This window comes from Chiloscyllium plagiosum, unplaced genomic scaffold (genome assembly GCF_037043375.1).
Source record: "Chiloscyllium plagiosum isolate Xiang-an unplaced genomic scaffold, Cpla_swu_hap1 HiC_scaffold_15, whole genome shotgun sequence".
NCBI classification, from domain to species: Eukaryota; Metazoa; Chordata; class Chondrichthyes; order Orectolobiformes; family Hemiscylliidae; genus Chiloscyllium; species Chiloscyllium plagiosum.
The window spans coordinates 69,343,378-69,366,809 of record NW_028270153.1 but is presented as its reverse complement, the minus strand read 5'-3'; the positions used below and the strand labels follow the sequence as shown (position 1 = coordinate 69,366,809).

At 41.5% G+C, this 23,432-nt stretch overlaps 1 protein-coding gene and 1 long non-coding RNA gene across 4 annotated transcripts in view; one reads left to right on the top strand and one right to left on the bottom strand.

Annotated features, from left to right (window-relative positions):
• Positions 1-1,462: 1,462 nt before the first annotated feature.
• Positions 1,463-23,432, bottom strand: part of stx16 (syntaxin 16) — a 57,543-nt gene continuing 35,573 nt past the window's right edge. For 2 of the 3 annotated variants that reach the window (XM_043710083.2, XM_043710081.2), the window contains exons 4-8: positions 19,569-19,731; positions 15,773-15,864; positions 12,297-12,440; positions 11,699-11,779; positions 1,463-10,510 (exon numbers count right to left, since the gene is read on the bottom strand). In XM_043710083.2, the coding sequence (XP_043566018.1) occupies positions 10,406-10,510; positions 11,699-11,779; positions 12,297-12,440; positions 15,773-15,864; positions 19,569-19,731 (585 nt within the window). In that variant the 3' untranslated portion in view covers positions 1,463-10,405. The remainder of the gene's footprint in view (positions 10,511-11,698; positions 11,780-12,296; positions 12,441-15,772; positions 15,865-19,568; positions 19,732-23,432) is intronic. The other variant, XM_087995014.1, reaches the window with a different exon arrangement.
• The window catches only part of LOC148147680 (uncharacterized), a 320,610-nt gene continuing 316,917 nt past the window's right edge, over positions 19,740-23,432 (top strand). Inside the window, exon 1 of the long non-coding RNA XR_015759623.1 lies at positions 19,740-19,904. This is a non-coding gene — a long non-coding RNA (uncharacterized LOC148147680). The remainder of the gene's footprint in view (positions 19,905-23,432) is intronic.

Sequence of the window (23,432 nt, the reverse complement as noted above, 5' to 3'; positions counted from 1 at the left end):
TGCCTAAAGAAACATTTATACGAAGTAGAAAATTATTTTGAAAAAATACTATTAGCTGTAGATTAATAGAAAGTAGAAAGCTTTCACCCTTACTAACAAATCAGCTCACTCTCCAGTACCTATAAATTCTGACAAATCATTCCCTCTTGTACTAATTTAGAAATATACGGTTTTTTTTAAATACCGGGGTTGAAACAGTCCCTAACAACATCTACTCAACAACCAATCAACTCATGACATTCCTTGATGTGACTCACTTTTCAAACCATGAGGGAGAGAATTCCAGGATTTTGACCCAGTGACCATGAAGGTGACAGCTTTCCAAGTCAGAATGGTGCGTGGCTTGAAGGGAAAGTTGAGAAGCTAGTGTCCCAGTGTCTCTGCTGCCCTTGTCCTTCCGGATGTTGTGGTCGTGAGTTTGGAAGGTTACTGCAGTGCACCTGATGGATGCAACATTAAACTACAGCCCTGTGCGTCTGCTCAGGCGATTGTATTGAAGACATTTATTCCCTCAACGTCACCAAAAGATCATTTATCTGGTCATTCATCTCATTGCTATTCATGTGACTATGTTCAGTCCAATTGCAGTAATGTGTTGCCTGAACAGTAATTACAGCTTTTCACTGTTTGTGCTGAATGCTAAACACATGAACACTTTATAACTGCAAGCTCGGTCTTACCGTCTGCTTAGCTTCCATAGTTTGCAGCAAAGGACTCAAACTGGACAAATAATGTCTAGCTTCTTTAAACATTTTACTTCCAGAACACACACACTTCAAACTCAGCTGGTACTGCTGTCCCTTACACTGTTCAGCCTTGCAATCCAGGAGCAAGAGTGGCCATTTGTGCCAAATCAGACACCCTGAACCACTGGCTTCCCAACACTTCAGCCCTTAAGAGGCAGAATGTTGGCTGGATTCAAACTTCGAGCAGAGTAAAGTGAAAGAACTTCAGGCCACCAAACTCTCTTTGAAAGTGAAGATTTGTTAATTGAGGTTTTGTCTTAAAGGTCGACAGCCACAAACTTCTGAGGTGCTAGCATTCGCGCCTCAAGTTCAATGTTTTTGTCCCCTATCTCAATCACTTCCTTGAATATTGCTGCTATGTTGCTTCTAAAGATCTGTGCAATGCCATTGGTGTCATTTATCCAGCAAAAGATAAGATTCTAATAAGACCAGATCTCTCACACACACTCTCTTATTCTGTACCCCAATGCGATATGTCTGCTGTACATATAACAGTATGAAAATTACAGCCAGAAAAAAAGACCACAGACCTTCATTCACAAAGCTGAGAACATAATGACTTTAGCCTTTACAATCCAAAGAGTATTTCCTGTGTGAAAATGTAAAAGGGCCCCCAAGGGGAAAAATGTGAACAACTTCTCTCTAACCCCCTTTGGCATTTGAAATCATTAGATATTAATGTGCTGCATTGGTTGTTTAAAAAAAAAAGTAGCTGAAGCTTTTCAAATTCCTTTTTATTGTTATTTGCAGCTGACACAAAAAAAACAAGCAAAAGTACATACAATCATTTATTTCAAATTTAGGTCAGGTCCCTAGACTATACAAATATCAATACAAGGATTTTGTATAGTTCATACTGTTTAACAAGGGGTACCAGGCAATGTATCCCATTCCTTATAACCCCAACCATCATTCCAGCTCCCTTCTACAAGAGAGGCTATATACATCTTTATTCAATCATGATGGGAAATACAATTTCTGTGTTCCAGGACTCTGCATTAAATGTACAGGGCCAGTTTCCTTCTTGGTGACTTGAGTACTATAAATGTACAGAACAGTCAGCAATGCACAAACTATATGAAGTTAGCTAGTGCACACAGATATTTATCTCACACTGACACCCAAGTGTTATCAATAAACTGTTTAAGTAGTCAGGCATCAGACATATTACTTCCACCTTCCACACAAAGAAAAGCATGTGCAGCACAGAGATGGGATGCGCAATCATTTTTCTACCATACGGCCCATGCACAAGAACACGTTAAGCTGTCTTTGCAACCAGTTTGAAAATCTAGTAATGCTGAATGGGTAACAGTCACAGACTTTAAACTGAAACAGGCTGCTTATCATGAACGTAATCCAAACAGGAATTAATTGCATTTAAGCATATTGTAAAATAACATCACTTCATCAAGTCACATCTTTTAAGAAAATAAAAAGTTTCTACACCAAAATAAATAGAATCCCCACCCTGAACTCACTTCTTGTCGTTGCGGTATCAGGAGCTGCAGATACAGAGCCCAGTGAGCAGTGCTGTAGAGTTGCTGACAGTCAGCATTGCTCTCATTAGCGCACACCAGCTAACTGCTGGAGAATAGATTTGGAGAAGTGCTGTATACACAGAGGGCTATTAACACCTGACATCAATAGTTCAAATAATCCAGAATCAATAGTTCAAAGGCCACCTTAGAGGAGAAGTCAGCTTCAGTAATAAGTATGCAAGGACTCTACCACCTAGTCTCTTGCTTTTAAGTTGGTGCGGCTCTTAGCTTCACATAAGCAGCTGTGAATTGTTGTGGAGTGGGCACTGATGAAAACTTGCTCGCGTTGCATGGATTCACAATAACTCAAAACTATGTCTACCTAACCAGTCAAATGGCTTCATTTCCATTGCTTACACGTACACAATAGTCTGTAGACATCTGTGGAAGATGGGTGGAGACTATTTGCAGTCTTGATATACAAAGCTAGAGACCCACTCACGTGTTCACTCAACTACAAAGTCGACTTCCTACCATTAGTTACATCAAGTCACTTATGTAAATTCACCAAGCAACAAATGCAGCCTAATTTCTGAACCATGTTCGAAGGCTTGGGAAATTTACCTCTGATTCAACAATCCATCTGCAGCATAGAGATTTAAATTTAGATTACTTACAGTGTGGAAACAGGCCCTTCGGCCCCACTGGCGCTGTGAGGCAACAGTGTTAACCACTGAGTCACCGTGCTGCCCAGTGCTCTGTTGCTGTGTAAGTTCACTCCTTTTAAAAAGGATGTCAGTGATTATTTGTTTCGGAATATTAGATTAGATTCCCCACAGCATGGAAACAGGCCCTTCGGCCCAACGAGTCCACACCGACCCGCCACCCACCCATACCCCTACATTTACCCCTTACCTAACACTACAGGCAATTTAGTATGACCTGCACATACACAATTCACCTGACCTGCACATCTTTGGACTGTGGGAGGAAACCGGAGCACCCGGAGGAAACCCATGCAGACACGGGGAGAACGTGCAAACTCCACACAGACAGTCGCCTGAGGCGGGAATTGAACCCGGGTCTCTGGCGCTGCGAGGCAGCAGTGCTAACCACTGTGCCACCGTGCTGCCCATGAGATAGATTACCCATACGTGACACAAGGTAACAGTCAGACATTTAGCCCATCAGTGCACCTAATCCCACATTTACAATCCCTTCTTTCACGATTTTTACCACACATCTTCAGTACAATGTTTCAACATCTCCTTTCCCCTACAAGGCCATTTGGCAAAACGTCAGAATATCAATTTGACCGTGCATTCTCTTCTACATCCACAACAAGACCTTTCGATTCCAGCACAATTCCATGGGTTGAGGCAGTGCTGGAACCATCTTTTTCTGTGTTGTGTGACACGGTGGCTCAGTGGTTAGCACTGCTGCCTCGCAGCACCAGGGTCCCAGGTTCAATTCCTGCCTCTGGCGACTGTCTGTGTGGAGTTTGTACATTCTCCCAGTGTCTGTATGGGTTTCCTCCCACAATCCAAAGAGGCGCACATCAGGTGAATTGGCCATGCTAAACTGACAATAGTGTAGGTCTGGGTGGATTACTCTTTGGAGGGTCGGTGTGGACTCGTTGGGTCGAAGGGCCTGTTTCCATACTGTGGGGAAGCTAATCTAATATTCCGAAACAAATAATCACTGACATTCTTTTTAAAAGGAGTGAACTTACACAGCAACAGAGCACTGGGCAGCACGGTGACTCAGTGGTTAACACTGTTGCCTCACAGCGCCAGGGACCCAGGTTCAATTCCAGCCTTGGGCGACTGTCTGTGTGGAGTTTGTACATTCTCCCCGTGTCTGTGTGGGTTTTCTCCGGGTGCTCCAGTTTCCTCCCACAGTCCAAATATGTGGAGGTCAGGTGAATTAGCCATTCTAAATTGCCTCTAGTGTTAGGTGTATTAGTCAGAGGGAAATGGGCCTGGGTGGGTTACTCTTTGGAGGGTCGGTGTGGACTTGTTGGGCTGAAGGGCCTGTTTCCACACGGTAGGGAATCTAATCTAATTTAAACAATTCCTTCTAAATGGAATTTTTGCAGCTCCTTAAATTTATGTTGGTCTTCTGGTTCTGAGCATGGGACCTAAGTAAACTGCAGGGATAATGCTGCGGACAATGGTAGAAAAGTATCCATAAATTGCAATGGACATCAAAAAAACCCCGAGAGATTCAGGCAATCCGAAAGGTCTTTTGTGCATGTGCACTTACTGAAAAGCGTAGCAAAACACATTGTTCTCCTGAAACAACAATTAAGTTGCTATAACTAATTTAAGATAGGCTGACTATATATGAAGAGATGCATCAGTAGTGAAGGATGATCAAGAAAGAATGAACAGCCTGGGTCTCTTTTCAATTGTAAAGGCTGAAAAGTAGCTGAATAGGAGTCATTTAAAATTAACCAAAGTCTTAATTGAGTGGACAATTGAGCATTTTTCCAGTGGGGAACAGACAACGGAGAAGACCATGAGATAGTCACCGAGAATCTGACTGGGAATTCAGAAGCAGCTTCTCAACCCAGGGACAGATTCATGAGAATGTTGAACTCCCTACAAAGGAAATGGTTGAAGCAACTAGTATAAATATGTTGGAAATGAGGCTGGATGTTTAGGAGGGAAAAGGGAAGAGAGGATTTCACTGATGAAACTAGGTGAGGAACATTGGAAGGAGATTCAAGTAGAGGTGACAGTAATGCCAGAATGGAGTGTTTAGGCCAAATGGTCTGTGTGTATGATGAATATTGTATGAAGCTAACAGCAGATAAATATTTGCAAACTGTACAACTGTATAGGTACAACCATCATATTGCCCTACTGACTAAAACATTCAATACTGAACCAGCAGTCAGGGAATTACAACAAGTGCCAGAGACACTATCCTTATTGTTTTTACTGCCATGGGCACTCCCTCTTCCTTTTTGTACTTTGTAATCTATCATATCAAACAGAAGAACAAAGTCTAGAATAAGACACTGGATTCATCGACACAATCCATGTGAAACTCAATGAATAATTATTCTTTGCTATCCCCTTCACTTGGGGATTATAATGAAGCCAGTTTCCAATTCAAGGCGAATTCTTCAGGTAATCCAACTTCAGCATTCAAATAAGGTGCAATGATTGTGTCTGTTTTCTCATGAGTTACTCACTCCAATACACTCAGGGTGTATGATCCATCCCTAATTGCCCTGAAGAACATGGAGAACCACTGCAGTCCTTGTAGTGTAGGTGTACCCACAGAGCAGTTGGGAAGGGAGCTCCAGGGTTTTCACCCAGAAAAAGTAAATAAATGGCAAATACAGTTCCAAGTCAGCATGATTAGTCACAAAGAGAGGTAGTGTACCTTCTCCCTTTGTCCTTCTAGCTGTTAGAGGTCATGGTTTAGAAGATGCTATCTATGGTGGCTTGGCAAGTTGCTACAGTGTATTTTGTAACTAGTCTACATTGCTGCCAATCTGGGTTGGTTGTAGAGGAGAGAAGTTGATGAATGGGTCAATGATCAAGTGGTCTGTTTTGTCCTGGATGCGATCAAGCTTTCAGTGTCATTAGAGCCTCAGTCATCCAGGTAAACTGTGAGTATTCCATCACACACCTGACTTGTCCCTTGTAAATGGAGTGGTGGCTCTGGGGAGACAGGTAAGCAGCACCCTACACAACTTCCAACCTTTGGTCCAGTTGTGTCTAGTCAACTGCAACTACAGCAAGCCAGGGAATCCATTCAGTGGGTGTTTTACATTGCTCTGAATCTGGACAGTCCCAGAACACAATGCTACATTAAAGAAGCCTCATATTTTACATGCACAATTAGTGTCCTGAACTACCGAGAAAAATCATACGTGATATAGAATTTCAGATCATTAATAAGGTGCAATTATGTCTACAAGGTACTGAGGAAGACATTTTCTCATTCTGCTGAACCCATTCCATAGAATAATCCAGACAGCAGGATACTTGGGGCAGCTTATCCCATCAACAAAGTGTAGTTTTAGTTTATAAATTGCTAACCCATTCTCTTAATTGGATTTTCAGTCTCTGAAATAAAACAGAAAATGCTGAAAAAACTCAGGAGGTTAGGCAGTGCCTTTGGAGTGAAAGAAACAGATAAGTGGTCCAGGTGAGTGACTTTTCCATAAGACCATAAGATATAGGAGCAGAAATTAGGCCATTTGGCTCAATGAGTCTGTTCTGCCATTTGATCACGGCTGATGAATTGAAAAACCTCATTTTCTCACTTTGATCCTCTTAGCAATCAAGAACCTATCTATCTCCGTTTTAAATATACGCAATGACCTGGCCTCCACAGCCTTCTGTGGCAATGAATTCCACACATTCACCATTCTCTGGCTGAAGAACTTTCTCCTTATCTCCGTTCTAAAAGGTCTTCCTCTAAGGCTGTGCTCTCAGGTTCTAGTCTCCCCTGTCAATGGAAACATCTTCCCAATGTTCACTCTGTCCGGGTCATTCAATATTCTGCAAGTTTCAATCAGATAGCCCCTCATCCTTCTAAAGTCCCAACAAATATAGTCCCAGAGCCTTGAATGTTCTTCAGATGTTCAGCCTTTTATTCCTGGAATCAATATTGTGAACTAATCTTGTAGACCTGCTCCAGGGCGAAAACATCTTTCCTGATGTATGGGGCCCAAAATTGCTCATAATTCTCTAAATGTGGTCTGTCCAGTGCCATATAAAGCCTCAGAAGTACATCCCTGCCTTTATATTCTAGTCTTCTCGAGACAAATGACAACATTGCATTTGCCTTCCTAAACATCGACTCAACCTGCAAGTGTATGTTAAGAGAAACCTGGACTAGGACTCCCAAGTCCTTTCACATGTCAGATTTCTGAATTTTCTCCCCATTTGGAAAATAGTCTAAGCCTCTATTCTCCCTACCAAGGTGCATGACCTTACACTTTCACAAGTAGTACTTCATCTGCCACTTCTTTGTCCACTTTCCCAACCGGTCTAAATCCTTCTGCAGCCTCCCCATCTCCTTAATACTGCCTGGCCCACCACTTATCTTTGTATCATCTGAAAACCTAGCCAAAATGCCCTCAGTTCCTTCATCTAGATCATTAATATATAAAGTGAAAAGTTGTGGTCCCAACACTGATCCTTGTAGAACTCCACCAGTCACTCTCCTGAGAAGGGCCCTTTATCCCCAATCTTCTATCCATGCTAGCACCTTGACTCTAACACAATGGGCCCTTATCTTATTCAGCAGCCTCATGTGCAGCACCTTATCAAAGGCCTTCTGGAAGTCCAGGTGGATAACCTCCATTGGCTCTCCTTGGTCTAACCTGCTTGATACCTCCTCAAAGAATTCTAACAGATTTGTCAGGCATGACCTCCCCTTGATGAGCCATGCTGACTTGGCCCTATTTTAGCATGTACTTCCAAGTATTCAGAAATCTCGTCCTTCACAATGGACTCCAAAAATCTTACCAATCTTTTCATCAGACACTGAACTGAAATTCTAGCTCTCTTCATTTCCACGTGCTGCCTGATCTGCTGAGGAACGGTTCTTAGCACTTACTTTTAAAATTGAACATCTTCAGCATCTGCAGTCTGTCTCTCTCAGTTCAATGGTCCCTTCCAATGACATCCAAACTCAGGTCTTTTTTCTTACCCTCCATTTCATTTTTTTAAAATCATAAAGAACGAAGCATAAATTCCTACCCTGAAAATGGGTTGTCCAACCAGTCCATGTGGATGTTCATTCCTCCCCTTGAGCAGTATCCTTATGCTCATTTTGCTCCCATCCGTCTACTCTTTTTCACAATCACTTTATTCTGCCGTTCACTAAACACACTGTCAAATCCATTCGTTAATGCTGGCACGGTCACTGCTACAATCACTAGCACTGTTCGGCAACCTTTACTCTCTGCATCAAATCTGTTGTGTTTAACTGTACTCTACATTTTTGTTCCAGATTGCTAAACTACTAGAAATTGGCTGTGTCTATCTACTTTGCATCCCTTTACCACCTCAAGCGTTCTCCATTATTCTGCATCCACTGCAAACTCATTCTATTTCCTGCATGCTGTCACTCAATAAGTTAAGACAGGAACCCAACAGTTACAAAGTAATGCCATGAACCATTTGTTTTTAATTAAAATTCCCATTCAAGGCATAAAACAGACATGATGATGCCCAAGAGCACAGTCTAAATTAATGTACACTCCCTTCAGAAAATGTCTTCTAAAAGTAGTTTCACAACACTGTTAAGTACACTTTAGGCAGTACATTCAGCTCACTCCCATTACCTGGAAATGGGACTCATGCATGACCAACCCCAGGTTAACAGAAACACAATCAAACTCATTATATTTGAACCTAATGCACGAGGGAACCATAACAGTGAGAGTCACAAACAAGCTAGATACAAACACTTCTTCCCCTTGAGAAAAAGAGAATAAAAGCTGGAGTGTTCCAAACTGCTTATTCCATTAATATTAAAGGTAAAATCAAAATAAACAAATTGTTCTGGTCCATCTAAACACTTAAACACAAGCGTTACAACAATAAAAAGATTTCTCACTGGAGAATGTAGAAAAGCAGAGATATTCAAATTAAAGCATCTCTCTCCACCAAGTTCCAATATTCACCTGATTTGATAATGGGATTATCAGATACACAGCACACACTCAAATCATGTGCTTTCTGCTCACTCAGAGCCAATTTACTAAATGCATTACACAATTTGGTGCCTAGTTCTAGCCAACTGAGTGATACACTGCCCAAGTCTCACTCCTGCAGAAAGAGAAGTTGAAAGATCCCTGACCATTACAGAAAGTCTGGATATCCTGAGTGAAATGCCTTGGTTTTCCAAATAAAGATCTCCCACTTTGTTGTATATTCCTGACTTCACCCCAACTAAATCTGTTCCAACCACTAGCGTCACACATATTTTCCTTCTTAATGATGACTGCCTTTTGTTTAGTCAATCAATTACTAACCGTGGCCACAAGTGCAGGGACCTCTGTCCCTGATACAGTTTCAGGCCAGCCAAGCACACTGCTTCCCAAACCTTTCCACAACATAACCGCGTTTTGAAGTCTGAAACTTTCCACTATCCAAGTGACAGGCAGGTTGGATGGACAATTTGAGAAAGCAAAGAGGAGAGAGATTTGAAAGACTGAAAGGAAACTGAGGTTAAGCACCTTCAGAAGTGTATAAACTGCAGGAAAAATAGTTGGCTTTTTTGAAGAAGGGATAGAACTTCAAAGATAGGCCATGCCCAGCATTCAAAAAAAGGTGTGGATTTAAAGGGACTTCGGTCCTCAGAACTGACAACTCCTAAATTTTGACCCACAGTTTGGGAAGCCTTCAATAAGACTCTCCCAACTTTATAACTCATCCTTCCCTCCCTCAGCTTTCTGTCACCTGGTAAGGGGGTAATTTACAGTAACAAATTACAGACATGGACTGCCATTGTACTGTTCTGCTGCCATTTTGCAAGGGGAAGATCTACCATGACAACCCAAAGGGAAAGCGTAGACTGCTGTGTATTCCCAACGTGCACACAGTATGCCAAGCAGAAAGTAGACAATAAAGTTTAACAACACATACATGTTCAGGAATTGTTTGCTCTTTAAGTCTGAATGATTTTTGCTTTTGATGGTTACAGTTGGACACAACCATAAATATAAAGATTGGTTATGTGTCATCTCCTCCAGGAAACAAAGGCCATCACACAAAAATCAGAACTGCTGCAACACATTAGTGCACTGATAGGAAAGGATGGTAGAGGAACCAGGTGTGCTCAAGGCAACCAGTGAAGCACCAGCCCCCTCTCCGCTCCTCGAGACACAGATGATGCTCCCAGTGGTGGGAGATCAATTAGTTACAGGCCACGAGCATATCATCAGCTAGAGGAGGAAAAGCGGAAAGAAGCAAGTCCAAGTACTGCTCACAGCAACACAAGAGAGAACACACCTTTCCCCCAACCCCTACTCCCCAAATTCAATTTACAACACAGCAATCACAATATATTCCTGATTTTCTGTAGTGAAGGAATTCAGGGGATCTGATCCTGTTCCACAGCTCCCCCTCGCAGACATTATTGTTTAATCACCAAACCAGCGAATTTTCCTCACAGCTCCTGCTGTAGGCGAATTTCTGCCAATCACCTTGATTTGACGCCTATCAACACGATAATGAGAACCACTACAATCACAAACAAGATCACAATGACCAACATTTTTCGATTCTTCTTTTGGTATTGCTCTGCCTGCAAAATTAGAAAGCAAACTGTAAGAATCTTTTTAATATTAAAAAAAAACTCATTTATATCCCATCATATATACATGATGATACATCATTCAAGTTCACTGCACCTGTGACAGTTCAACAGTGAAACTGCTGACTCTAATCCCATTCTGATCCTGCATTTTTCTAAATGTTATTCTCTGTGGAAGAATTTTTAAAATCCAATCAACACCCCTTCATGAGCTGCTGTGATTCTACATTTTAAAAAGTAATGAGCAAAGCTATTTCTGCTAACTTCCCCTGAGGCACTGACCAGTTGAAATAATCTTTTATTATTTACCACGTAATTACTTACCCCTTTCTTAAAAAAAAATACAGGGTTAAATTATAAGATGTAAGCTTGTTGTATATCCCTGAATACAGAAGGTTGAAGGGTGGCCTGAAAGAGGCATTTAAAATATTAAAAAGATTGAATAGAAGCATTGAAACTGAGCCCTCCATTTTTAAGTGAAAATGAGAAATTAAGATGGGGGCAGGGCAGGAAGAGAGCAAGGGAAAGAGAAAGAGAGAGAGATAATCAGGAAACAGTTTTCCATGCAAAGGATAGGGAAAATTTGACTGTAGATAACAGGGCAATAGTTGCTTCCATGATTGAAACTGACAGAATTTATTAGGTAAGGAATTCAGGGACATTGATCACAGGCATGTAAATGGAGCTAAAGTACAGGGCAATCATGATCCAACTAAGTGTCTGCATGTACTCAAGCAGTTGAATGGCCTCTTTCTGTTCCTGCATACCAGATATTAATTCAGTGCCAGGGAAAAAGAGGACAGGAGAACTGACAGAACAAGTTTCCCTCAGGTCTTGCTGAATTTAATATTGGAGAGGAAAACAGAATAAAGGTTTCAGCTCAACAACAGATTGCTAGTTATAATGGATCTTAGAACCCCAGGTAATGGAGTCATGTGGTGCTGTGACTCTATCCCTACCTTCGAACCAGGAGCCCAGGTTCAAGTCCCACCTTCTCCAGAGGTGTGTCATACCATCATTGAGCAGGTTGATCCGAAAATATCTAAAATAGTGGCCCAGCCATGTCATCAAACCAATAACTATATAAGCAAATTAATAGATTACATCTTCTGTAGTATGTTCACTATATTCACTGCATTCAACTTACAACAAATAACTCCTGGATAAATAGAATCATACCTTCTGTAACTGCTTCAAGCCCTCTTCTGTTTTCATACAGGACTGTTCCACATTATAATCTATCTGGTCCAAGATGGTCCCCTGATAATGAACATACAGAGTGAGGCAGCTGTACGGTTAATCAAACTTTTATCAGATACCTGCCTTTGCAGCAAACTGGCCAACAGGATGCTCCAATGCTGCAGAGTCTTGCTATGACTCATTGACAAGTGAAATTGGGTCAGCAAGGGAATCTCGGGTGGGAGAATGATTCCCTGAGAAATTGTTAATTTTGGAAATAACGTGTTGCCACTGCCACTTTGCTCTGAAGGGCTGTTTAATTGGGCTTCCCTACACCAGAATGGGCCAAGTGGGCCACCTTCTTCTCAGAAAAATTTCAACCTCTGATCACTACCACTCCCCCAGCGAATTCTGGTGGTGTCTGAAGAACAGGGTTGAATATGGAGCTGGTTGGGGTTGGGGAGTGTCGGGGAGTAAGCTGAAACTGGAAAACACGGAGGCTCAACAGATGTACGTGCGCATGATTCCTCCCTTCTGGTGGTAAAGCTGAAAAGGAATTTTATTTTTATACATAAATGTTTCTCAAAAATCAAACAACCTGCTCCACGATCATGCTGGCCAGCTCTCTGAAAATTTCATTCAAGTCCGATATTGACTGCACAATTTGTCGGATCTCCTTTTCTCGTTCTTCCACCATCAGAGTGTTCTCTTCCACCAGGAGTAGCTGATCATGGGTAAAACCCTGTGAATGCAACAGAAAAGGAATATAGGCCTACTCAGATACCCTTAGTACACAAGGCCAGCGAAATTAATCATAGACAGGGTACAACAGGAAATTTAAGTAAATTGCGCACACCTTCCCTTGCTACGTTCTCAGGAGGCAGTCATCATGAAAACAACTGGCATTTATGAACTAGTAGTCTGGACTAAATTACATACTTAGCCACTTCTCAGGAAATGACAGTCAATTACGTTGGTGAGAATTGAGAGTGTGGTGCTGGAAAAGCACAGCAGGTCAGACAGCAGAGGAGCAGGAGAATCAACGTTTCGGGCATCAGCCCTTCATCAGCATTTGCAGTCCTCCCTTCTCCTATGTTGGTGAGGAACCAGACTAATCTGTAGATCAGACTTAAGGCAGACAGATTTCCCTCCCTCAATGACATGAATGATCAAGGTCAGTTGCTATCAGAAACTGACAGTTTCAAGGTCACTTTTATGGGTACCAGTTTTACATTTTCGTACTTTTCCTTAAATTGAATTCAAATTCTCACAATCTTGTAATGGGATTTGAACTGTATCTTTTAATTCATTTGCCAATGTCACTGGATTGCTATCATTACACTACCACAGTATCATCACACTACCACAGCACAAAATAATGGGTGAGGGCCACATAGGCCACTTGGAATAAAGTATTCAGAAAAGTGCAAAGCCCCTATTATCTGGCTACAAGTCATAACCTATCCTTTCATAGCAGTTCCTGACTTCCACATATAATACACTTTTCTAGTCTCTTCCGTTTCAAAGAAGTAATTCTACACTCAAAAATGTTAACTCTGTCTCTTTCACTCCACAATTGCTGCCAGAGTTGCTGAGTTTCTCCAGCATCTTCTCTCTTTATTTCAGATCTTCAGCATCTGCAGTACTTTGCTCCTATTACCTTAAATTGCATACTTATTTTGATAACAACTCCCAAAATGCTTAGCTCTAAATAATCCTACACTCCATCCTTGTACCACAGGTCCCCACAACATAAAACTATTTATATTTAAAATGGAAAGTCATTTATTGCTGCGACAGAGCAATCATTGCTAACAAATTTTGTATTAAACACAATTGGTAAGTACTGTATAACATCTCAAACTCCAGATGAAGGGCTTTTGCCCGGAACGTTGATTTTCCTGCTCCTCGGATCCTGCCTGACCTGCTGTGCTTTTCCAGCACCACTCTGATCTAAACTCTCAAATGCTCAGTTTATTCTGGAAAGGAACAACAACAGTGTTTATTCGCTGGTTCACACCTCATTAATGTGCAAGGAAATATAAGAACAAAGATATGGAAGTAAATCTGTAAATAACATCTTATTAATGTTCAATTACAGTTTTTGAACCTTACTAATTTGTTTCTAAGAGGTCTGAGGTTAGTTGGTACTAAACATTGGCTGCCTTTAAGTACAACGAGTTGTATCACACAGTCTTGTTTAGTTTGTTCAAAGGTGAGCTACAACAGTTTTGCTGATTATTTGAATAGCACTCCTCTTGTTCTGAACAGAAATCTTTGGACTCAAAATGTGAACTTACAACACCACATTATAGTCCAACAAGTTTATTTGGAAGCACTAGCTTTTGGAGCACTACTCCTCATCAGGTGTTTGTGGAGTTTAAGATCATTAGACACAGAATTTATAGCAAAAGTTTACAGCGTGATGCAACTGAAATTACATACTGAAAAGGATCTGGATTGTTTGTTAAGTCTCTCATCTTTTATCATGGGCATGGTGTTTTCGGTTCTTTCACATGTAAATCCCAGAACTTTTAAAATAAAATTTACATTCTCAAGTATACGCTAACACACATACTTCTGCAGACGCATACACTCACGCAGACCCTCTCCCATACACTCACACACACACACCCAGACCCACCCTCTCAGACATATATCCCTTTACATCCACACACATTCATATACTCTCTCACAGACACTCATACCACCACCTCCCCTCCCATACACACACATGCATACAAGTTTGTGAGGTGAATTTGTACTTGCAGAAATACATTTTATTTTGCTCAAATACTGCATGAATCCATGTAAGGTTCTGTAAATCCTTTTTTAGAAATAGAATCAATCTGAACATTGGGGCATAGACAGCCTCACACAGGACACCTCACACCTTCAATGCATTATCTGGGCTGACATAGCATTCATTGTTAAAGTTCACTTGAGAATGCAACTTTAAAAAAAAAGTTCTAGGATTTACATCTGAAAGAACTGAAGTCAACATGGTCATTCTAAAAGACGAGAGACTTAACAAACAATCCAGGTCTTTATCAATATATAATTTCAGTTGCATCACACAATAAATTCTGTGTCTTATGATCTTATACTCCACAACCATCTGATGAAGGAGCAGCGCTCTGAAAGCTAGTGCTTCTAAATAAACCTGTTGGACAATAACCTAGTGTTGTGATTTTTAAACTTTGTATACCCCAGTCCAACATCGGCACCTCCACATTATCCCTGTCCACACGCGTGCTGATTTTCTTCAGCATTCTGTTATATTTCAGATTACCAGCATCTACAATTTTTGCTTTTATTTACTGTCCTCGTACGCTGGATACAACAGGTAGAAGGCAAATAATGTTCCCACTGATATATTCCACTCTAAGGCAATGGGGACCCTGTCACTAAGTCAAGAGTCAGAGGTATACAGCATGGAAACAGACCCTTCGGTCCAACTCACCCATGTTGACCAGATATCCTAAACGTAGTCCCATTTGCCAGCATTTGGCCCATATCCGTCTAAACCCCTCCTATTCACGTACCCATCCAGATGCCTTTTAGATGTTGTAATTGTACCAGTCTCCACTACTACTTCTGGCAGTTCATTCCATACAGGCACTAGCCTCTGTGTGAAAACGTTGTCCCTTAGATCCTTTTAAATCTCTCTCCTCTCACCTGAAACCTATGCTGTCTAGTTTTGGACTCCCCTACTTGGGGAAAGGAACTTGACTACTGAGGTAAAAACAATGACTGCAGATGGTGGAAACTAGATTCTGGATTAGAGTGGTGCTAGAATTCTGTATTCCTGATGGAAGGCTTTTGCCCAAAACGTCGATTTTCCTGTTCCTCAGATGCTGCCTGAACTGCTGTGCTTTTCCAGCACCACTCTAATCCAGAGCTTGACTACTGAACCTATCGATGCTACTTCTGATTTTACACACTTTTATAACGTCAACCCTCAACCTCCAATGCTTCAGGGAAAACAGCCCCAGCTTATTCTCCCTATAGGTCTCAGATAATAGTATCAGATTAGTATCGCTGCAGCCTGGTGTTGATGATTAATGCACCCACTTTGTCATAAAGATTGTTGTCTTCACCATCATCCATTAGTGGCACAGATGTATCAAAAAAGTGTTTGGACCTTTCCTCTCGATTCTTCAAACCTATCAAAACAAAAATCCTATCAATAGAAGGAAGCAAAAATGCAACATATGAATAAAACTTTAATCCCTTCTGCTGATTTAGCATAACTGATTGAGCAGGCTTAAACAGAAAAGCTTTAGTACTACTTTGGAGCCCCTTTTAAATTCTGCACATTCCCCTGGAGTTGCTGAATCTTGCTGGGATAAATAGATAGAAGCAGCATACAATTCCTCACTCATTCTACATGTGTACAATGAATGTCAGCTCATATTGCTTTCTGCTAGGTAACTTGATTTTCTGACATAAGAATGTCAGAATGCTTGCACATACTTGTTAAACACAGAAACTTTTACAAGGCTTCCAAAATATACATATGCTGTCCAGAAGATGTATTTTAAAACCTTGAAGTACATTTTTGTAAAACTTGAAGTCTCTCAAGAGATATAGAAAAAAGGAAGCTTGGCTCAGCATTTGTAAATGTGCTTAGGCCTCAGCTAGATTATTGGGTTCATTTCTGGGCATCACACTTCAGGAAGAAAATCGAAGCAATTGAGAGGGTGAAGAGTAGATTTATCATAATAGTGTGGAGAGATTGAGAACACCATAAATAGAATTAGTAAGGGCACCAAAGGTTACAAGGAGAAGCAGGAGAATGGGATTGAAACACATATCAACACTGGGGCAGCACGATGCCTCAGGGGTTAGCACTGCTGCCTCACAGCACCAGGGACCCGGGTTCAGTTCTCCCTTGGGCAACTGTCTGTGTGGACATTCTCTCTCTGTCTGCGTGGGTTTCCTCCTGGTGCTCCGGTTTCCTCCTACAGTCCAAAGGTGTGCAGGTCAGGTGAACTGGCCATGTTAAATTGCCCATAGTGTTAGATGCATTAGTCAGGGGTAAATATAGGGTAGGGCAATGGGTCTGGGTGGGTTACTCTTCAGAGGGTTGATGTGGACTTGTTGGGCCAAATGGCCTTTCTCCACACTGTAGGGATTCTAATCTTCTTCAATGATCAAGTGATGGAGCAGATTCAAAAGGCTGAATGGCCTAATTTTGCTCCTATATCTTATTCAGTTTTGACTGTTCACTTAATGGTCGAGAATTTTTAAAGAAGTATAACAGGTGTTCAAATTTGAGAAACTTTGTTAGAGCAAATAAAAAGAAAATTGGAGGGTCAGTAGCCACAGCACACAACTTTAAGATGGCAAGAAAACAGGTTTTTGCTTTATATAAATTCAAAAAGTTTTGATCTGGAATTCTCTGCCTGTAAGGGTGATGGATGCAAGTTTACTAACCTCCAACAACATGCATATATTTGCCAAGGGCAAACCTCTGCAGAGAGATGGGGCTAAACACATTGAAACTAACAACGTAGGCAAGGCTTGGATGGAGGACCTGTTGTTTCGGGATGATCAAGCACCAGAAACGAAATTAAGGAACACAACCTGGAGAGTCATAATTTCTGGATTACTGCCTGAGCCATGTGCAAATTGGCTTAGGGATAAGAAAATTAGGGAGTAAACATGTGGCTAAGGGACTGGTGTGGGAAAGAGGGGTTCTGTTTTATGGGCATCCATTTTGGAACTGGGGATGGGTGGTGGTGGTGGGGGGTGGTGGAGGGGTGGTGGTGGAGGGTTTGGGGGGGGGGGGAAGGGAAGGGAATCTGTACCAATGGGATGGTCTCCACCGGAACCAATCTGGAACCAGTGTTCTAGTGAAGAGGATAAATAGGGTGGGTCACTAGGACTTTAAACTAGTGATTTGGGGGGGGGGGGGAGGAACCACAACAACAACAGGGAGTATGTGTGCATGAGGTTTTAAGTTCAAAGCAGACAATGAAAGTAATAAAACAGAAGGATAACTCAGGAGATATTATCAGACTCATTAGAAATTATGAGGGTATGAAAACTAGCAAAAGGTTGATGAGTTAACGGCACAAATCATCGCAAATAAATATGATTTGGTAGCCATTACAGAGACGTGGTTACAGGATGGTCACAATTGGGAATTAAATATCCAGGGGTATCAGAAGGACAGACAGGAAGGTAAGGGAGGTGGTGTAGCTCTGATTTCAAGGACGACATCAGGACAGTGCTGAGAGATAATATAGGTTCTATAGAGAATGAGATTGAATCCATTTGGATGAAAATGAGAAATTCGAAGAAGAAAAAGTCATTGACAGGCATAGTCTATAGACCATGAAATAATAATATCACATTGAGGTAGGCAATAGACAATGAAGTAACTAATGCATGTAAAAATGGTACGACAATTATCATGGGGGTTTTAATCTACATGTAGATTGGCCAAACCAGCTCGGTCAGGGTAGCCTTGAGGAAGAAGTCGTTGAGTATATCCATGATAGTTTTCTTGAACACTATGTAATGGAATTGACGAGGGAACAAGCTATCCTCAATCTGGTCCTGGAATAATTAATGACCTCATAGTTAGGGATCCTCTTGGAAGGAGTGATCACGGTATGGTTGAATTTCAAATACAGATTGAGAGTGTGAAAACAAAATCCAATACCAGGGTTCTCTTCTTAAACAAGGGAGAATACTATAGGGTGAGGGAGGACTTGACTAAAGTAGACTGGAAACAAAGATTTTATGGTGGGACAGTTGACGAGCAGTGGAGGACTTTCAAAGCAATTTTTCAAAGTGCTCAGCAAAACGTATATTCCAGTGGAAAGGAAGGACTGTAAGAAAAGGGGTAATCTATCATGGGAGTCTATGGAAATAAAGGAGGCTATCAAATTGAAAGAGAAGACATACAAAGTGACCAAGATCAGCAGGAAGGCAAATGGAATTTTGTCCTTCATTGCTAAAGGGATCGAGTTTAAAAGCAGAGGGTTATATTACAGCTGTTCAAAGTGCTGGTGAGGCCACACTTGGAGTCTGTGTGCAGTCTTGGTCTCCTTAATCGAGAAAGGATGTACTGGCACTGAAGGGAGTGTGGAGGTGGTTCGCTGGGTTGATTCTGGAGTTGAGGGGGTTGGCTTTTGAGGAGAGACTGAGTAGATTGTGATTATATTCATTGGAATTCAGAAGATTGAGGGTGGATCTTATAGAAACACATAAAATTATGAAGGGAATAGAGAAGATAGAAGTAGAGAAGATGCTTCCACTGGCAGGTGAAACTAGGACAAGAGGGCATAGCCTCAAAATTAGGGGGAGCAGATTTAGGACCAAATTGAGAAGGAACTTCTTCACCCAGAGGGTTGTTAACCTATGGAATTCCTTGCCCAGGGAAGTAGTTGTCACTACTTCAGTAAACATTTTTAAAGCTTAGGTAGTTTGTTTTGAACAATCAAGGAATTAAAAATTACGCTGAGAGGGTGGGTAAGTGGAGCTGAGTCCAAGATCAGCCATGATCTTATCGAATGGTGGAGTAGGCTCGAAGGGCCAGACAGCCTACTCCTGCTCCTGGTTCTTATGCTCATGGTTGCTGGTACCTTAAGATACTCTGACTTAACAAAGGAACAACTGAAACCCGAAAGTGGACAATAGTTATGGTAACAACTCTCCTATTTGTAAACTGATAAGGCTAATGTAATTTTAGTAAAGTCAGTTCTAATTTGAAGAAATTTGGTGCTGCCTCCATTCATGTCAATACAAACCCTCCCATTTCCTACAGAACACTGTTCATATTGATATACACAAGGGGCCTATGATGTTCAAACAGTGGCATTCAGATTAAGATGACTCCCAGCTCTCAGCTGCATACGTTTGAGATAGCTGGACTGGGCATGCCGAAAGTTGGTCGACAGATCTTGAAGGGCTTGTGCTAGAGAAGAGACAACGTTTCGAAGGACCCGTTCTTCCTGTTCTGTACAACTGCGCCATTTGCTTTGCAGGCTCTGTACCGCTCGCTGACACCGGTGGAACATCTGAAAGGAAAACAGGTAGTAACAGGAAGGTCAGGACCTCGGTTCCATGTTTCAGTACAGTTTTAAATAACAAACGAGGGAAACATTGTTATTGTACAGAAATTGTACAAAAGTGGAACAGACTGCCAAAATGAATCATTTACTTTCTGATTGAAGAATGAGTCAGCTAATGGGTAAGATTTTAACAATATATGTTTGATGTATATCTGTACACTGCAGAATAGTATGCCTCTCTGATGTCACTTTCAACAGGAACTGGTGAGCAAAAAGAGTTGCAAATTCTCTGAAGGAATGGCACTAATACGGTTTCTCCCCCAGTGTTCCTGCTGCCAAAATTGCAGCAATCTTCAGTGGAAATGTGCATCCTCTTATGTCAACTGTTCAGTGACCTTTGGTGCAGTATTTGCACCTGGACAGATTGTATACAATAGGATCTGACTGTATTGCTACTGCCTGACATTATTTTCAAGGGATTTCCTCCCACTCCTCAGCTGAAAACGTCACTATGGTACAGTTTCATGGGTGTTCGTGGCATACTGAACTGTTTTCCCTTTCTACATACAAACCATATTCCTTTACGATGAAATTACACCTGCAGCCTTTCCATCCAGACTTCAGTTTTACTCAGGTTATCTGGTCTTGCTGCTTGATATTAAAGTAATTCACTCTCAAGCAGGGGAGGTGAAGAATAAAATTAAATGGAATAGCTATAAATAAGATGGATTGAAGTGAAGCTGGGTAAGCTTAGAGAAAAAGATGTTTAAAAAAAGGGTGGGTATAAAAACAAATATAAAGTTAAGGGCTGCTCTCTCATTGGAGAGACACTCCTGGTGGTGATTTAACCGGAGTGTCACCAGATCTCAGGTGAGTCATAGAGATGTACGACACAGAAACAGACCCTTTGGTCCAACTCGTCCATGCCGACTGATATCCCAACCTAATCGAGTCCCATTTGCCAGCACTTGACCCATATCCTCTAAACCCTTCCTATTCATATACCCATCCAGATGCATTTTAAATGCTGTAATTGTACCAGCCTCCACCACTTCCTCTGGCAGCAAGGCAAGATGTTGAGAAGGAAAGTCCTTCATGGTAACCTCAACCGGTTTGGGAATTAGAGTCACACAGCATCGAAACAGGCCCCTTTGACTCACCATGTGGATGCCAACCAACAAACACTAAACTATACTAATCCCATTTAGCTGCATTTGGTCAACAGGCTCCGATGCCCTGGCATTTTAATTGCTCAGAAACAAGAACAGAAATTGCTGGAAAAGCTCAGCCTCTGCAGTTCTTTCAGTTTTTCATTTTAAATGCTCATTCAGATACTTAAATATTGCAAGTATACTTGCCTTCATCATCTCAGGCATCGCATTCTATATTTCCACCATCAAATTTTCTTTCTCAGACTATTTCCTCATGTTAAACTTAGGCCCTTCGATCTTAAACATGTTTGTCATGGGGAAAACACATTCTCATGATCTACTCTGTCTATACCTCCCCACATTTTGTATACTTCAATATATCCTCCCTCAGTTTCCTCTGCTCCAAGGAGAACAAAGCCAGGTTACCCAGTCTCTCCTCATTACAGAGACTTTACTTCCCAAGCAACATCCTGCTGAATCTCCTTCTGCACCCTCTACAATACAATCAGATCCTTCTGATTATGTGCTGGCCAGAACCAGATCATCTGTGGCCTAATCAATGTGTTATAAAGCTATGACTAGACTTCCTAGTTTCTATATTCTACACCCTGGCTGATGAAGGCAAGATCCTGTATGCCTCCTTCACCACCCTGTCAAATTGTATCGATGCCTTCAGGGATCTGTGGATTTGGACACCAAGGTGCCTTAGTTCCCCGGGGAGTACTGAGGAACAATCATTCATTTGTGTATATCCTTTCCTTATTGGACCTCCCAAAATGCATCAAACTTAGAGTCATAGAGATGTACAGCATGGAAACAGACCCTTGGTCCAACTCATCCATGCCAAACAGATAACTGAAATTAGTCTGGTCTCATATCCCTCCAAACCCTTCCTATTCATATACCCATCCAGATGCCTTTTAAAATGTAGGAATTGTTGTCCCTTCAGTCCCTTTTAAATCTTTCGTGTCTCACCATAAATCTATGCCCTCTAGTTCTGGACTCCCCCACCCCAGGGAAAAGACCTTGTTTATTTACCCTATCCATGCTCATGATTTTATAAACTTCTATAAATGTCACCCCTCAGCCTCTGACGTTTCAGGGAAAATAGCCTCAGCCTATTCAGCCTCTCCCTATAGCTTAAACCCTCCAACCCTGGCAACATCCTTGTGAATCTTTTCTGAACTCTTTCATGTTTCACAACATCCTTCCTATAGGAGGGAGACAAGAACTGCACCCAATGTTCCAAAAGTGGCCTAACCAACATCCTGTACAGTGGCAACATGACCTCCTAACTCCTACACTCAACACTCTGACCAATAAGTGAAAGCATACCAAATGCCTTTTTCACTATCCTATCCATCTGAGACTCCACTTCCAATGGAACTATGAACCTGCACTCCAAAGTCTCTTTGTTCAGCAACATTCCCCAGGATATTACCATTAAGTGTATAAATCCTGTCCTGATTTGCCTTTCCAAAATGCTGTATCTCACATTTACCTAAATTCCACCTGCCAATCCACAGCCCATTGGCCCATCTGATCAAGATCCCATCGTACTGAGGGAACTTTCTTTGCTGTACACTACATCCCCAATTTTGGTGGATTAGCAGGATTAAATTCCATCTGCCATTGTTCTGCCCAATTTACCAGCTGTTCAGTGTCACTCTGCTGCCTGAGACCATCCTCCTTGCTATGAACACCAATTTTCATGTCATATTTAGACTTACTAATTAAACTTTCCACATTCACATCCTAGTCACTAGCGTACATAACAAACAGTAAAGATCTCCAAGCACCAATCCCTGTGGCACACCGATGGTCATAGGCTCCCAGTCACAAAAACAACTCTCCACCATCACCATTCACCACTATTTTGGATCGGGTGTGCCAACTTACCTTGGATCCCAGGGATCAATTGGACCAGCCTTCCATGTCAAAGGCTTAACTGAAATTCATATAAACCACATCAACTACACAAGCCTCATCAACATATTTAGTCACCTTTTGAAAAAATTCAATTAAATTTGTCAGATAGGATCTCCATTTAACAATCCATGCTGACTATTCCTGATCAATCCTGGTCTTTCCAAGTGCTGATTAATCCCGTCCCTAAAATATTTTCCAATAATTTGGCAACCACTGAATTTAACCCACACTGCTAGCAAGATTTTGCCTCACAAGCCAGCCAGTCAATTGAGCTATGTCCCTCCTGAGATTATACGGTTCAATGTGCAAAGTACAAGGTAAAAACACATCCAGAAGCAATTGAAGATTTTGAAGATATGACGTTAACAGAAAGCTGAAGCAAACTGGAGAAGAACAGAAAATGACCTTCTTGAGCATTACTTCGGAGAGACAGAAAAGATAAGGAGAGTGACAGTATTGATTAGAGAGAAAAGATAGCACAAAATCATTTATGAAGGTAGACATTGGGGCGGTTTTCCTTGAAAAAGAAACAGCCGAGAGGTGATGTGAACCTGCAGATCTGGCTGACCAGCTGAGAGTTTCAAGTATCTCTGGACATGCAAGTTCAGTGGAAGAAAACAAAACAAA